This window comes from Adiantum capillus-veneris, chromosome 5 (genome assembly GCF_014529385.1).
Source record: "Adiantum capillus-veneris isolate H3 chromosome 5, ASM1452938v2, whole genome shotgun sequence".
In the NCBI taxonomy this organism is placed as follows: domain Eukaryota; kingdom Viridiplantae; phylum Streptophyta; class Polypodiopsida; order Polypodiales; family Pteridaceae; genus Adiantum; species Adiantum capillus-veneris.
This window is the reverse complement of record NC_140935.1, coordinates 20,451,211-20,468,480: the sequence shown is the minus strand read 5'-3', so window position 1 is coordinate 20,468,480 and position 17,270 is coordinate 20,451,211. Positions and strand designations below refer to the sequence as shown.

At 41.0% G+C, this 17,270-nt stretch overlaps 1 protein-coding gene across 1 annotated transcript in view; it reads left to right on the top strand.

The window, feature by feature from the left end:
- The first annotated feature begins 14,124 nt into the window (after nucleotides 1-14,124).
- Nucleotides 14,125-17,270, top strand: part of MET18 (ARM repeat superfamily protein) — a 157,398-nt gene continuing 154,252 nt past the window's right edge. Inside the window, exon 1 of the mRNA XM_086512040.1 lies at nucleotides 14,125-14,302. Within this exon, the coding sequence (XP_086368166.1) occupies nucleotides 14,219-14,302 (84 nt within the window). The 5' untranslated portion in view covers nucleotides 14,125-14,218. The remainder of the gene's footprint in view (nucleotides 14,303-17,270) is intronic.

Sequence of the window (17,270 nt, the reverse complement as noted above, 5' to 3'; positions counted from 1 at the left end):
TACATCATGGAGCATGATGCCAAAGTGCACATGAAGGAAGCAGAGCAGCAACGAGAATATGTCATCATTGACATACCTGAAGAGTCGACAAAAGCTATTTCAAAGAAGCAGACTCCAGAAAAAGTGCAAATGAAGCAAATGAAGGAGAAAAGATTCCAAGTTCAACGGAAAATCTTCAACAAGTGCAAGATCAAGACAAGAAAAGGGACAGAGAAGAAGATCGATTGTCTCCTACGACGATCAAATTTAGCATACGCAGAGAAACAGGACTCAAAATCGCATGTTCAACTGTGATAGATCCAAAAGCGACTAAAAATCTAATGACTTATGGAACGTGGATCATGATGGGAAAGCTGCCAATCAATGAGCTAAAAGAAATAGTTTACACAAGTTCAAAAATGATGATTCCTAGCTTCGCAGTGGCAGAAGCTATAATCAAGTTGAGTACTGGGGAGTACAAGGATACTTTCCACATAATTGACTGCCATCATATCAAAGAGAGTCTGGTCCTGACAGAAAGCTGGAGGAACATCTTCTTTCAACAACAACCAAAATCTTCAGCAACAACACCATCAACAGCCCAAAAAGCACCTCAAGTTGATGCAAAAAAGGAGCAACCAACCATCATGGAAAAAGGTAAAGCAAAGTTAAAAACTGAAGTATATCAACCTCGCAAGACAACTTTACCTTCAACGCGCCTACATCAAACTTCCAATGAAGCTTCTACCTCAAGAGCCAAACCATCAATAATGCAATGGAAACCATAGCACAAAGTCTGCCAACCAAAGTTTCCATCACAAAAAAGCATCCAAAAGAAGCCAAAGAATATCAACCAACTGTTGGTATCCAAAGAACACATCAAAGTCAAAGACCCATTTTGGATACATGAAGCACGGGTTCAACCACAACAACAAAAGGTGATAGGGTGGGTAGCATCAAATGAGTCAATCATTGCTCAGGGCTACTTCCAAGGAAACATTAATGTTTGGGCCAAAAAGCCTAAAGTAACAGCCTGGATCTACTCGCCTCAACCAAAGAGTCCTACAAGGAGCAAGCCAAGCTATCAACGGAATACAAAATACTCAGGCAAGCAAAAGAACACCAACAAAAGGCAAACGAAAAGACCTTCCAAGCGGGCAACATGAAAAGTTTGGGTACCAAAATCAAATTTCAACGAAGATACCCAACACAAACAGGTGAATCAACGGATGATTCCGATTAAGCTACTCGAAGCACAAGGATTTTATGAAGGTAACACTCCAATATGGTTACCAAAAACTATAGCGCAATCTGGAACAACCAGGAAAAATCATGCAGAACAAGCTTCTACCCCAAGGCAAGCAATGATCACCAACAGCCAACAAAAGCCAATTGCAACAAAGGCTTCTACAACCTCCGACCATACCTCCCACATGCATTGCAGTTCCCATTGAATTTTACTCTAAAAGTAGGGCATTCACTGGTACTATGCGGTCCATAGCATACTTAGAACCATTGTTTCTCCCTTCTTGGATACATATGATTGTTTTGCGGAGCACGATTGTCTCTAAGACTCTCTTGAATAGCATTGGTGAGATCTGCTAAAGTCATCTCAGATATCTTTGGCTCCTTAGCAATAGGCTTTAGGGTCATTGGTTGATGCCCCGATGCTTGTGAGCTAATAGATTTAGGCTCAACAGACACTCTTTCTCCTTGAATCATGAAATTATCCTCCAATTGGATTGCATTGGTGGTGAATGCTTCCCAAGTGGTGATACCTCTAATGACTAGGCCATTGTAGATATCCTCATGTCAGATGGATACCTTGTCATCAATTACAAAAGCAAGGCTTCTACAAAGGAAATCATCAGATCTGGCTACCGAAGTCTAGTGTCCATCAAGTCATCGAGCAAAAGGAGAAAATGCAAAAGACGGTCACACAAGGACCAAAAACAAGATGGGTTCCAAAATTACTAGCGGAAACTCAATCACAGAGAGCCCACACGTCTCGACAATCACTTCTCATGGAAATTAATGCAAAGGCTACATCAAGCCCTACCAGAGCTGAAGGACTTGTTTTACAAAAAAGTATCAACATACAACAAGCAAGTCAAGAGGAGCCAAAATATGCCAATCTACTCGAAAAAATGGTGGCATCCAAAGACCAACACAATGGAAGAGGCCTAAATTTCAAGAACTTATGGAATTGTTTTTCTGGCCTTGAACAGGTAGGTCCAAGTCGCCATTAAAAATACATGGCATAAAAGTTAGAGTCGGGCAGCTAAGCCACTAAATGAGCGAGGCATTAGTCCCAAACCTTCATGTAATATTCTCTGTGGTCTAAGCGTCTTATTTATTCTAGGTACTGCTCAAGCTGGAAGAGTTGAGCATATTTATGTTGTGTCGCTCATGCTGGTATAAGTGAGCATAAGAGTCGAAGTCATTGTAGTATAGTGGTAAGTGAAGGAAGTGAAGGAGGAGTTGATCATATTTATGTTGTGTCGCTCATGCTGGTATAAGTGACCATAAGAGTCGAAGTCATTGTAGTATAGTGGTAAGTGAAGGAGGAAGTCCAAAAGACACTCACGCACTCGACACAGTGAGGAATGAGTGGAGAAGCTTCTACATCAAAAACCCTTCATGGAAACGTGGAACCTATTGAGACGTCCTTTGATGTCACATGTGCTACATTTGTTCCTTGAAGCACCCATCAACTCCATCTCTTACATTGTATGCTTTTTTTAGACAGATTTTCATATGCATATAGAGTGTCCCATAATTAGCACTTGCATTAGACACTTTCCTTTGTTTCTCCCAAGCACTCACCTTGCATGACAAGTACTTCAAGTCCAAATGCTCAACTCCAACAAGAGCGTATACCAAAGGCACTTTTTTCCCACCGAGTTTTTTTCCTATGGTCATCCAGGTTTTAAGACCCTAATCTAGAAACCCTCATCATCAACTTCTTGTATATATTCCTTCTACATCAACAATAAGGAAATTGCTACCCAAATCAATCGACAATGACTTGGAGCAAAAACTGTAGGTCTCCATATGCTTATCAAGAAAACCTTTTATCTCCTTCAAGGGTGAAAACAAAGCTCCATCAGAGTATGGCAATGGCCTACAACAACAAGCAATGACAAATTCAATAAGCAAGCTATCCACAACAACCATACGTAGCTCATACAGTGCTATTGCAGACAACTCAATTTGCAGTGGACCTTGAAAGCAAATCCATCATAAAGTCCACGCCCCAAAGAGGATCAATTTTGCAAGCTCAAACACATCAACTCCATCTTCATGGTGGCCAAGACTGGCAACAAAGAAGCGAATGCACAACAAGAAGAAAAGTTGCCTCGAAAAGCAAAGATCAAATCAGGGATAAAAAACATGGCATATATAAATCACTCAAGGAAGGGGGGAGTGTCATCAACAACAAAGCACTTCCCAAGTTGAAGACCAACCTTGAAGACAAAGCTGAAGACAACCCTATGACAAGACTGCACAAGGTCGTGTCAAGGGATGACACGAATTAGGAAGGGGGGAATGTTTGATGACATATCAAACGAGCGCCCAACTGGTTGGACACGAAGCCGAACACTACATTTGTACTCTATTAGTTTTCCGAGCTAGTGTAGTAATACTCTGTGTAAATCCCAATTCTAGAGTAACAGTCAATCCCTGAGTTGTAATTTTGTCATGTTATTTGTAAAGGTCCATGTGAACCGGCCACTGGCCATTTAGAAATCCCTAGGTATAAAGGCAATAATTGTAATGTGAAAGGGAGGCTTACCTTTAGAAGAAGAAGGGAGCTCAAAAAACGTACTCTCAAGCTACGAGCTGCTCCAAACTTGTAATCGACACAACTAATGATTTGGTAATCTATTTTCAATTCCGAAACTTGCATTGTGTTCCTATTTCTTTGATCTTTCATTCTAGTGTAAGCATTGTCAGTTTTGATGTGCTTCGCAACTGCGCGTCTGTGAGTTGTAATTGCAGATTTGAGTGCTTAAATCGCTTTTTTTAGTCGTTTTGACCATAGGAGAGTGTTCTTAGATCATAGGACGACATTTTTGGTATGTTCTGTTGCAGTTTTTAGGACCTTTTTCATGATGGATCGTGATTTTGGTACCTTGTTGGATTGCATCCAGATTTGCTAGGATAGTGTCCCTAGGTGTCCTAGACCTACTCCTAAAGTTTCGTTGCATTTCGAGTCCGTTCGAGTGCCAAAATGGCATGATTACCTAGAGCTGTGAGAAAGGACATAGGTAGATTTCCCTGATCTTTGGGTGGTGGTTTTCTTGTCGAGCTAGTGTGTTTGCTTGTTAAGGTTCACTTCATGAGATTGACGATCTCATAGAGTCTCCGTGCCCCATCCGAGTCACTTTCCCTGAATTGACATTATGTTAGTGCGAGAAAGCTATGTTGCAGGCGTCCGTCGCGGCGACCCGCTAACAAAGTGTAACCAAATTAAGAATCACGCTCGGCTCAAAAATAAGATCTGTGACTCTATAAACTTAAGTCAATTCACAAGGAGATGACTGTACCGGACGCTTGAATACACCCCTAGGGATTTGCCTAGTCAAAATGCCAAGATTAGAAGAGATTTTTACTTTATATAATTATACCCATCGGGCTTTTTAATTTTCTCTGTGGGCTAATCGACTCTATTAGTTTTTTCAGGTAACGTAATCACGTCTTTTTCATGTGTAATTACTGGTGTTATTAACGTAATCACATGATTATGATCACGTCAATGAAATCCCTGGTTATGTGCCAACTCTCCACCATAGTATTGTATGGCGCTTACATAGCCTATGCACTTCATCTAAGTCGTGTTTTTTTCTAACATATTATGAAATGAAAAATTAAACGTTTCTTTGGTTCTATTTGTTGTTTGTTACAAGTTAATGACTTTCAAATTAGCATACATGGAAGGATATATTTTGTAAAATAGGTTAGTATTGAGTTTGAATATTGCATATCCTTTTAATATTTCACATAAATTTAATTGGGTAAAAATAGTGTGTTGTGCACGATACAACAACAACAAAATATAACACTCTAAACACGCCAAAGCCAGCCAACCAAGCAAGGCTAGTTTGAAAGCTCAAGGTTAAAATAGGATTGTAGACCCCCTTATAGGGCATGCCCTTTCTCTCTAATACAACCACCACCTTGGCGTGCTAAAGCAAGCAACCTCAATCCTCCACACGTAATGCATAACCCCTACTCCACCTCCTGCACGTATGCATATAAACCACATGAGCTGTCACGCCCCATCATTTTGCCTATTGAGAATCTTACTCTTCACCTTCACCTTGGATGCTTCAACAAGGTTTAAATAGGACTGTAGACCCCCTTATAGGGCCCACCCTTTCTCTCCAATACAACCACCATCTCGGACTGCTAAAGCAAGCACACTCAATCCTCCACATGTAATGCATAACCCCTACTGCACCTCTTGCACATAGGCCTATAAACCACATGAGTCGTTACGCCCCGTCATTTTTCCTATTGAGAATCTTACCCACTCTTCACCTTTGATGCTCCAACAGGTCTGTATTCTCTAAGGCTACGCTCCTAACGCATCCTAGGCTCTAGCTCAAGCCATTCCGACATGGGTAATGTAAGGTCATGGGAAGACCTTGAGCCCTCTCTATTTAGAGAAGACGCAATAGACTAGCGAAATCACCACCCAAACACTCCTTTTAAAGGCTCCCTCATTAGTGTTGAAGGGTAAATACAAAGTCGGATATGTAGCAAATCGGATATCGGATGTACTGTCTGATTGTTAGTAGCTAGTAGGGTATTGTAAGCCTGAAGACTTTAATTGGATATTGTTAGTGTATGCCAAGAATCAGGTAGTTCTAACTGAATTCAGGGTGCAACTTTATATTTGGAAATGGGAAAATTTGGGAAGTCGGGATTGTATTGAGTTTTGTTTAGGAAACTTGTACTAGGGATTTTCTTGATATACAATCTCTGATGTTTTGTTTGAGTCTCTCTCGTTCTCTCACTGTCTCTCTGATTTTTTGATTCTATCTCACACACAGTACTACTTAGCCCTGAATTAATCAGAACTCAATCTGTTGGAGATTATTCATTGCATGTGTGGTTATTCAACAACACATTTGGCGATCCTGCTGTTTGCAGACCTCTCAATGTAATTCAGGTACTAAGGGTCGTATTATGCTTTGTGTATTATTCACAGATGATGCATGTCCGAGAGGGGTAGGAGAAGGTCGAGGGGGTACTATACCCGTGCTCAGACTCAAGCAGGAAATATAGATCCTTTTCATTATGATTATGTCAGTGATGATAATGCACCTACTTCACCACCTGAAGTTTTATTGTTGAATCAAGGACAGGAGAGTGAAGGAACATCAGAGGAAAGGTCAGTGAGGCAATTCTTGGGGGCACTACTCTTGGCAAGAAGACCAATTAGAAGTAGACGTCAACTAAGCTTTGACCCACTGTTGTTAGTTGCCAGGCAAAGACCTAGGAGGCTCCAACAACCTATTCCGATGGCTCAACCACCCCCTAATCCAAAGATCAAATCGGCTAAGTTCAAGGGCAGGTCGAAGGAGGAGGCAGATTGCCATGTGGCTTAGTTTGAAACAAGGTGGCAAGCTAGTGGATATTAGGGTATCTTCCCTGATAATATCAAATTACAACAGTTTGCAGCAACTTTGGAAGGTAAGGCTATGAGTTGGTTTAGCCAATATGGTGTTGCTCACTTTACAACTTATGATGAGTTGAAAGTTTCTTTCTTGCAAAGATTTAGAAAGGAAAAAACTCCTACTGATATTCTGAGTAAACTCAAAAGAATTAAACAGGGTTCAATGTTGGTGGAAGGTTTTGCCCAAAAATTCAGGATTTTGGTTGAGAGACTTCAAGGTAATGAGAGGCCCACTAATGAAATGTTGGCAGGGTACTTTCTCAAAGGGTTAAGGACAGGTTTGAAGAATGTTGTGGCAAGTATTGATATTGTAGGGGGTTTTGACAATTTAGTGGTGGCTGCATCTAGAGTTGAGAAAAGATTGGGCATGACTAAGTCCAAAAGCAGGAGGAGTTCTGATTCCAATGGTGATTCTGCATCAATTGAACACTCAGAGTCGGATTCTCAGTCTGAAGTTTCATCTGATAGTGACAATAGAAAAAGAAAAGCGAGGAAGAAAAAGGGGTCTCCAAGCAGTGGTAAGAAAAAGGATAAGAAGGATGTTGAAGATGAATTGGTGCAGAAATTGAAGGGTATAGGTTATTCTATTCTTGCTCCTAGTGACAAGAGGTTTTGTGAAATTTGTGAAAAGGATGGGCATACCACTGCTCAATGCTGGTACAATCCAAAGCAGAGAAATAAACCACCTCCCAATGTGGGTAGGGGTAGGGCTATGGCTGACGTAAATCAGGTGGCTCCTTTCAGGGGAAGACCACCATTTCAGGGACCTCCCAGACACCCTGATAGAAATCAAGATAATAATCAGAGGAGACCACAGGGGGTCAGGCCTTGTGTGTATTGTGGAGATCCTAATCATTTTGTAGGAATCCGATATGACTTATGGGTCAAACACAGAGAAGAAAGGAGGATACATGTTGTACCTTATAATCAGGACAATCAGCAGGCAAGACCACAACCAACTCCTCAGAATCCGCCTCAGGCTCAGGCTAATGTTATCATTATTGACATTCCAATTTTTACAGCACCTGTAAATGGACCAGCTTCCTCTGTGATTATTGAGGAGATACCTGATGAGGATGTAGGTAACAGTTATTCAGATTTGAGCTTTGAGGGAATTGAGGTTTTGGCAGTAACTAGGTCCAAGGCCAAGGGTCCTATTGATTGGAAACACCAAAAAGGGATCAGAGATAGGGTAGGTGGAAAAGGAGCAAAGACATCAGGTTTTGGATAATGGAGTTTCAGAGTTAGCAGAATCTTCATCTCTTAAAAGGGAGGAATTGCAGGTTTTAGGTGAAGCAAGGGATTGGTTCGAAAAACTGATCAACTCTCCTTTGCAATTGTCCCTAGATGAGATGCTTTGTTTGGTTCCAGCTTTCAAGGAAAGATTGTTGAATAAATTGTTGGGTAGAGGAGCTGAATTGTCCTCACAACCCATTATTGAACCATGTGTTCACTCTATACACCCTTCTGATGTTGATTTTGTAGCACCATAGATTAAGGTGACTTTTCAAGGAAGACTGTTTGAAGAAGTGATGCTTGATGGAGGATTTGGAGTGAACATATTACCTAAATCTGTGTATCTTGCTATGAATTTGGTGAAATTAGAACCAACACCTTTCCAGGTTAAGATGGCTGATCAAACAAGGGTGCAACCAGTTGGAATTTTGAGACAAACTTATGTGCTAATATCAGGTATGCAATTTTTGGTGAACTTTGTGGTACTCAAGATGAAAGAAGGGCATAGTTCTTATGAGATGTTGCTAGGCAGACCTTGGTTTAGATTAGCCAAGGTGAAACAGGATTGGGGGGAGAATCAGGTTGTTCTTACCAAAGGTAAACAAGTTCTTACTATTTCTATGCTTGGGAGGAAGAAAATTTCAGGCAAGGAGAGACCAATGTTTGCCTAATCAATTAACTTAGCAGATGAAGTTGAGGATGATGAGGAAGAAGAATTCTTGTAGGCTAATCCTACAATTGTACCAGTGTTTGAAGTGGACGTTGAGGGTATTTTGCAAAAAGATTAAGGATCAGAGTCTGGCAAAGAAGCACCTGTTTCAGGTCAGGAAATTCAAGGAGCTGATGTATTAAGAATGATGGATCAGAATGTGGCTTCTAGCTCTAAGGAGGTAAGTCTGCAGGAAGAACAGGAGGCTAAAGATATGGTGGAGAAGTTGTACAACAAAAGGTTTGGGCAATCCAAGAGAGTTGAACATGACGAGTTGAAGGAGTTGAATTTGGGCAATGAAGAGGATCCTAAAATGGTGAAGGTCAGTGTACATGTGGATGGTTAGTTTTTGCAAGACTTGTTGCATTTGTTACAGGAATTTAAGGATGTATTTGCTTGGGATTATTCTAATCTTAAAGGGATTGATCTTGATTTGCATCAACATCATATCAACCTCAAGGAGGATGTAGTTCCTATTGTTCAACAGAGGTACATAATGAACCCTAATTTTGCAGCTCAAGTAAAACAGGAAATTGACAAGTTGTTAGCTGTTAGGTTTATCCAACCTATCCATGAAGTCACATGGTTGTCCCCTATTATTGTGGTTCCCAAAAAGAATGGGAAAATCAAGGTTTGTGTTGACTATAGGAAATTAAATGCAGCAACCATTACTGATCCTTTCCCTATGCCTTTTTGTGATGCTATTTTGGATGCAGTAGCTGGACAAGAAATGTATAGTTTTGTGGATGGGTTTTCTAGGTACAACCAGATTCAGGTGGCTGAGGAAGATCAGCACAAAAGAGATTTCATAACAGAATGGGGGGCTTATGCTTCTACTGTCATGAATTTTGGGCTGAACAATGGTCCACCATCTTTCAATTACACAGCTTATAAGACTTTTGAGCCCTATTTGCAGGATTTCATGAGGGTGTTTGTGGATGATTTTTTAGTTTTTGGTAAAAAGGACTTACATTTGCAGCATTTGAAGTTATGCTTTGAAAGATGTAGGATGTTCATAATGTGTCTGAATCCTTACAAAAGTGTGATTGCAGTCAAGAGTGGTATTCTATTGGGTCATGTGGTATCTCATCAGGGGATGTCCATTGATGATAAGAAGATTGAAGTGATTCAAGTAGCAAAGGCTCCTACAAATGTTAAGGAGTTGGGTAGATTTGTTGGCCAGGTTAAGTGGCATAGCAGGTATATCAGGTATTTAGCCAATGTGTGCATGCCTCTTACTCATTTGACTAAGTAGCATGTACCTTTTGTGTGGTCTGATGCTCATGAAAGATCCTTCCAACTATTGAAGAAGATGATATCAGTTACTCCTATTTTATAGGCTCCTGATTGGAATTTACCTTTCCATGTTTTTGTGGATGCTTCAGATGTGGCTGTTGGAGTTGTATTGATGCAGGAAAGTGTCAAGGGTTGGTTTAGACTAGTATATTATGCTTCTCGTGTGTTAACCTCTATTGAAAGAAACTATGCAGTGACTGGGAGGGAAGCTTTGGGCATGGCGTATGCTTTGACCAAATTCAAGCATTACTTGTTGTGCAACAGGGTGATTTTTCATGTAGATCATCAGGCTTTGCTTTACTTAATAAAAAAACCATTGCTTACAGGAAGGTTGGCTAGATGGATGTTATTATTGCAAGAGTTTGATTTTGTTATTATTCATACACCAGGCAAGGAGCATGCTATTGCAGATTACTTAAGTCGGATTGAGACAAGTGAAAAGCCTACAGGTGTTATTGATGATCTTCTTGATGCTCAGTTGTTTGATGTTCAAACTGTCAATTCTGATTATTGGTATGATCAGATGTTAGTGTTTTTTATGGATGGTACAATGCCATCATACTTTTCTACAGACCAGAGAAGAAAGTTTGCACTAAAAAGTAGACCTTTCTTGGTTATTGCTGGAGCTTTATATAAGAAAGGAATTGATCAGGTCACTAGAAGATGTGTCCCTGATTTTGAACAATCAACTGTTTTACAGGAAGCACATTTTGGGGCTGCTAGAGGACATTTTTTTGGAGATATTACTGGAAAGAAAGTTTTACAAGCAGGATTATGGTGGCCCACTGTGTTAAAGGATTCTCAAAATTATGCTAAGAGTTGTGTGATATGTCAGAAGATGGGTCAGCCTGATTCTACAGAAAGAATGAATGATCATCCAATCTTGCCTCTAGAACCTTTTCAGAAATGGGGTCTAGATTTTGTGGGACCGGTGAAGCCAACTACTAGCAGAGGATGCAAGTACATATTGGTGGCTACTGATTATTGTACTAAATGGGTGGAGGCTGTAGCATTAAAAGACAATACAGCTGCTAGTGTGGCAAGGTTTCTTTATCATAATATCATGACCAGGTTTGGTTGTCATGTGGAGTTGGTAAGTGACAGAGGAATGGCAAGTGGCTAGCTCACATGGGCTTTTACACATATGATGACAGAATTGCAACTTAGGGTGTTGACCTACTACTCTGAAATCAACATTTACACATGGTGTAGCTACACTAGCTCGAAAAAAATAATAGAGTACAAATGTGGTGTCCGACAGGATTTACACATGGTGTAGCTACACTAGCTCGAAAAAATAATAGAGTACAAATGTGGTGTGCGGCTACGTGTTGGCGAGGTGGTGGCCCATTCAATCAATCCGACACACCGTGATCATCAAAATGGAATGAGCTAATTACTTATGACAAATATTCCAAGTTGGTTCATATCAGTTTGAGACTTCATATATCAAATCATGAGAAACTAAAATGAAATTCAAAGACTGAAACTAAAAAAAAAATTGAAACTCGAAACTGGACTGGAATATATTCAGATCAGTGAGAGAAAAGTACAACAATGTGAGCCAAGTCTGCTCTGAGCTTAATTATTAGAGTTACAAAAGTACAATAGCATCAAGAACTCCAAGATACTAAGCAATGATAGTGAGAAGTGATAGTGATAAGTCCCGTGAAACTGAGTAGTGAGCCATGTTTATAGTCACTTTAACTGGGCCTATGAACAACTGTGCACCATATCAGTTGTTGCAGTAATTGGCCTTGGTAACTACCAGCCAAGCCAGCCTAGCCAACCCATCTAAACCTTTGTTTGGAGGTTGTTCCCACCATTTACATTGACCTTCTTAGAGACCCTTCACAAAGCAGAGCAAACAAATGCGCCATGGATATCATTCCTAGAGGGGAGCGAAGGGTCTCTGCTACGATCTCTCCAACCAGCCAACATACGAGATCTTCTATGGCTTCTATGTTCGATTAATATTCTTGCCATCATATTACATACAAAAATTTGAAGCGGCTTCCTACATAGGGTTCTTCACTCACTGATCGAAGAACTTTTGCCCAATGATAGCCAATCTCAGAGCAAGGTTTGTGGGATATTCAATCATGGAATAGAAGAACAAAATAACCATGCAATTCATCATAGTGGCAGAGAAGGAGCTTTGTCATAAGTATCAATAAGAATTGGAAAAGCTAAAGAAAAGACATGCAACGCGAAAACTGGCACACTACCTCGCCAACAGATAGCTGTGTCACGGATGACACGAACTAGGGGGGAATAACTGTGTCACGGACAACACAAGCCAAGCTAATAGTAACATCATTTTTCTCACTTTAAGCTCAATCGTTGTTACTTCACTCTAATTATTGAATGAAATTCCAATCAAGTCTGATATTTTGTAATTGACTTAATTCATTTGGAGATATATGATAGGTATATGGGGCCAAGAGCTTCAAGTTTGTAATGATTTTTTTCTTAGATATGATCCTTGTTCCTAATTTACCTCAGGTTTGAATCAAAGTGTTCATTTTAAAGCTTGTTGTATAAAAGCCAATTCTATAAAAACAAGCGTTAATGAAAGTGAGCGTATAATTGCTTATGTCTACTGTGTCTTCCGTCTTGCTTCTCTTGCTCATATCTCCCTTGTATGGTGTGGTGTAAAGCTCTTCCGTTTGATGTAAGTTTCAGTGATAATTTTTTATTTTAAGTACGACTATTTGTGTTCTGTTTATGCTCATAATGCACAAGATATATGTCCAAATCAAGTTTTGAGCATAGAATCAAATAGAGCTTGCTTAATTTCTCGCGATAATTTGTGATTTTAAATACATTTATCTACGTTCTGTTTTTTCTCATAATGCACAAAAAATATATGTCCAAATCAAGTTTTGAGCATAGAATCAAATAGATCTTGCTTAGAGGGCATCAAATGCTTCGACTGTCCGAATTGACTTGCTAAAAATAGGCTATGGATATTAAGCGTGATTTTCCCAAGGTATTAAGATGAGGATTTGATGTCATAAGGACATCTAATACGACATGGTTTATTTGTGTAGTAAGTTTAAATGCATTCAGAGTTTTATAGCTATCTCAAATCATCACTTGAAGCTCGTAGCAAAGTGTACTAGCTTTTGGTGTTTGAGATTTGCACATTAGATTAGGAAGGTACACTGGGATTTACTAGTCAGGCTAGCCATGCCCTACGGATTGACATAATTGTGTATGTGGTTCTTGCTTTGCTACCATTGATATGGTGGGGCTTGGCAGCCAATCGACAAAGAGTCGTTCACAATATTGCATAAGATTTGTGACCAAGTGGTGGACTCCACAAATTTGTGATAAACGTGGCTCATCTAGCAATTATGTGAGGAATGAGATCCAATGGGAAAAGAAACGAAAGATGACTAAATAGGCCAAGGCTAAGTCTTTAGGACAACTAGAAAAACTCAAGGAATCAAACTCAAGCATGAGAAAGGATTCACCACTAGACTGAAGAGGTTTTGTATTGGTTGACAAAATTATTGTGACAATCAATGCAGAACTATGTTGTCCCCAAAGAGTTGGTCTAACGGTAAGGCTTTGGCCTCTCAACCTATGGGTTGTGGGTTCAAATCCCCCTTTGGGTCACCTCTAGAGGGACACCTTGTGCTCCCTTGGTGTTCACGTTGCTAGGGCTCTTGCCCTCGAACACTCGAGTGCATCCTCCTCCAGGGGTGGGTCACTCGAGGAGGAAGTTCCTAGATGGTTTCTACGAGTTCTCTTCATCATTCTCAACACATGGTGCATCAATTAGGTGGCGATGCCTACGTGTGGATCTTGCTCAATGGTATGCGGCCCTTGCCCGACTAGGTATAACCTTTCTATCACCCAAGTGTGGTAGATTGGTTATGCCATTTCCCTCTTGAATAACAGGTCTTGAGTTCAACTCTCCTCGTCGGATAGATCTTTAAGGTCTCTTGGGATAGTTTCCTACGACGTTAAAATACTCTTCTTCTTCTTCGTGTCTAGTATTTGGAAGGGATAAGCACCTCCCCTTGTGGGCCTCTGGTGAGTCAAATTAATAATGTAGAACTATGTCTAGAAGCTCCTCCATGCAGAACACCTAAACACCTTGAAGTTTATGCTGTAAAATTTTGCCCGATAGGTAATCACGAGAAAACTAAAAGAACTTTTTCACTTGCCACAAACCTTTTTTTTCGTGTGCCTTGTGGTGGTACTAACCCTTCGGACGAGTGTGACACGGGCCCGAGCTAAAGCCAGCTCTCTCGCCAAACTCTGAAGCCGTGTTCAAACATTTTTTCCCTCGCCAACGAACTATGGCTACTGCTTCATCTGCTTCTTCATCCTGGCTGGTTCACTTGAAGACATACGTCGATCACGAACTTCCTGCATCACACCAGGTCAGACTTCTGGTGCTTTGTAGAGAGAGAGAGAGAGAGAGAGAGAGAGAGAGAGAGAGAGAGAGAGAGAGAGAGAGAGAGAGAGAGAGAGAGAGAGAGAGAGATGGCCTGTGAAACAAAACCATTTTCACGGTGTTGGTGTCATCTAGATGTCATAAGATGCGAATCTCCACTGTGATGTGCCCTATGAAACCAAAACAGGTGTTGGTGTTATCTAGATGTCATAAGGTCTGCACAGTATAGTGCTCAATGCATTTTTACGTATTGAGGGGATGTAGTATGGTAGAAAGCCAAAAAGTTTGTACAGTCGTGCGCTATACCTTAGATATCTATAGAGCAGAAGGCATAATGGTTCAAGCAAGGGAAATGTTATTATTGTGGTGAGGTTGGGCACATTTTGGCAAAGCGTTCAAAGAAGGAGGAAGTGTAGAAGACAAGTCTGAGACATCAAAGGAGGGTGCATGATGGAGGGAAATTGTTGACCATGGGAAGCTGAGGGTCCTCAGGGCGCTTGCTGCCCACAGAGGTACTGAACCGACTGCTCAAGGGGCCACCCTTTTTAGGGCTTGTAAGTGAGGTAGGACAAGGCTACAAATAATCCCATGACTCTTAAAAAGGCTAATGTAGATGCCACTTATTAATAATTGAGCCTAGGCTAAGATATTGATGACTAAATGGCTAAATGCGAACACTCCCTAGTGCCAACACCTGGTTGTGCTCATGTGCAATCAGAGGATACGCAACTACACTAAAGTGCGTGGCCATGCACGTCATGCGTATAGGCTCACAAGGGTGCCAGAACACTTCCTAGGTTGTCCTAAACCTTAGAAGTAGGAGTTATAGGCTTACAACTTGTCCACATGTACATAGGGTTAGATGTGCACGTGACAACCCTTAGTTTTCAAGGTGACGTATTGGTACCGAGTTGCATGGCTTTCGTGTAGTCCGCTATCAACTTCGGGGAATCTGTGAATAACTCTTCATTAAACCACTCTGTTGCGTGGGGTCTGCGATACTTGAACTTCAAAAAGAACTGCAATGCCTGCTTCTTTTAGCCGTGCCAAAAGTGATGCAAATCAACCTACCGCGCCTACAATCTGGGGTTCGTCCTCTTCAAGAATTCCCTCTGGGGGATCTCTCCAAAACAACGCCAACCAAAAAATACGAAAAATGATGTCCTTTGCGTCACGTGCACATGGCTCTGTATGCTATGTGGAAATGCTTGATCGACTTTCAGAGCCAAATTTCCACCTATCCCTAGATAGGAGTGTCTAGAATCCTAGGAGGATTAGTATCGACAATTTCTTGAGTTTGTTTGGCATGATGTGCTTGTAGTTTCAGGTTAGAGGAATCCAATGAACCATTCCTTACGTCAATTGGATTCCCAGGTGGCATGTGTGCGACAATTTTACCCAAAAACGTAGCAGAAGTGAAGTTTATGAATAAATCATTTTTATGATTTCTTTTTAACTTCTTTTGCCCTACCTAAGCCTTCAGAAGTTCTTAAACCCAATGTTTGCCTATAAAAGGGGCAACCAGGCTTAAGTTTGGGAGTGCTACAGATCAGCCTAGCGTTTTGTAGCAGACACAAGCCCAGGTGTTTTTGCATCAGCTTGCATATCAGCCCAGCGTTTTTGCATATGCAAGGCAACATGGTGTTTTGCTCCAAAGCAGTAGTTCAACTCGAGCTTGCAGATTTCACCAGTGCAGCCAACGTTTTCAGATTTCAGCCCATCTTCCTCGCCGGATCCGGGTCGAATTTGCCTTCGTTAGTTTCATGTTGCGGTCCGATACTTTGGCAATCCATTGAGCTTTTCCTCAGCCATTCCCTCGCCGCATTGAGTGCTCCCATTGCTACCCATCATCGGCATTGTCGTGATCTGCGTTTTCAGCCCTTCATTCCTGTCAGGTGCAGCGGAATTGAAATGGTGAAGATCTAAGTTTTACACTTCCACAAATCTTTTACTTCTTTTCCTTGCATTAGTGATTGCTTTTAGCTTGAATGTTGATTCCTTTTACTTTCCTTGAAGGCGTAGATGGGGACCCCCTCACTGTTGCTGATGTGGTATTTGCTTTAGCTTGCGCAGATAGAATGTACACACATGTAATATCTCAAGTGCAGATTCTACTGACGAGTGTGACATAAAAACGCATTTCGGCCCTTTGAAACGGCGAACCGAGGGGAATTTGTTTTTCCTCTCCGCTTTTGACCTACTGACCCCAAATGGGTGTTTAGGGATTTTTAAAGCCATTATAGAGGCTGGTGTCAAAAAATCGAAAGAATTTTTGACTTTTGAGTTTTATCGCCGGCGGCACATCGAATAACCTTCTTCAAGAATCTCCGCTGAGGAATATCTCTGAAACCATTTCAAACACAAAACCATAAACGTATATGTGCCATGTAGAGTGACTAGAAAAATACAATTCTCCCTAAATGACTGTGCATGCAATGCACATGAACAAAGTGACGGAGTGCTAACTGGTTCACCAAACACACGCAAAAAGTGAGATTGAAACTTGACCTTTCGACGTAAACCTACCAACTGCGGCAAATCACAACGGAAATGCCAATGCTGGATGGACAATCTTGCCCGTGCTTTTTCTATAACTGTGTCATACCGAGGAATGAACATGCAAAAGTGACTAACTAGACGGACAATTGTGAGACATTGTGAATCCTTTGAATCCATAATCTTTATCTTTCCTAGAGTGATTGCATACATCCGTGCTCATCCATGAGTGAATCATGTGCATCTTGCAGCATGACATGCCTGTGAAAAGGGAACACGTAAAGATGGTTACGAAAACCAACTTTTTTAACTAAGACTGTCACATCAGGACATTCGTGCGTGAAAGAAGAGTGCATGCCAGGAGCAAATGTCACAAATTGGTGACGTGGCAGGCCCCCGGACATGCAGAGAAATGCGTCGATAGGTTGCAGCAGAATACCTGCCGGAAATCACACTGA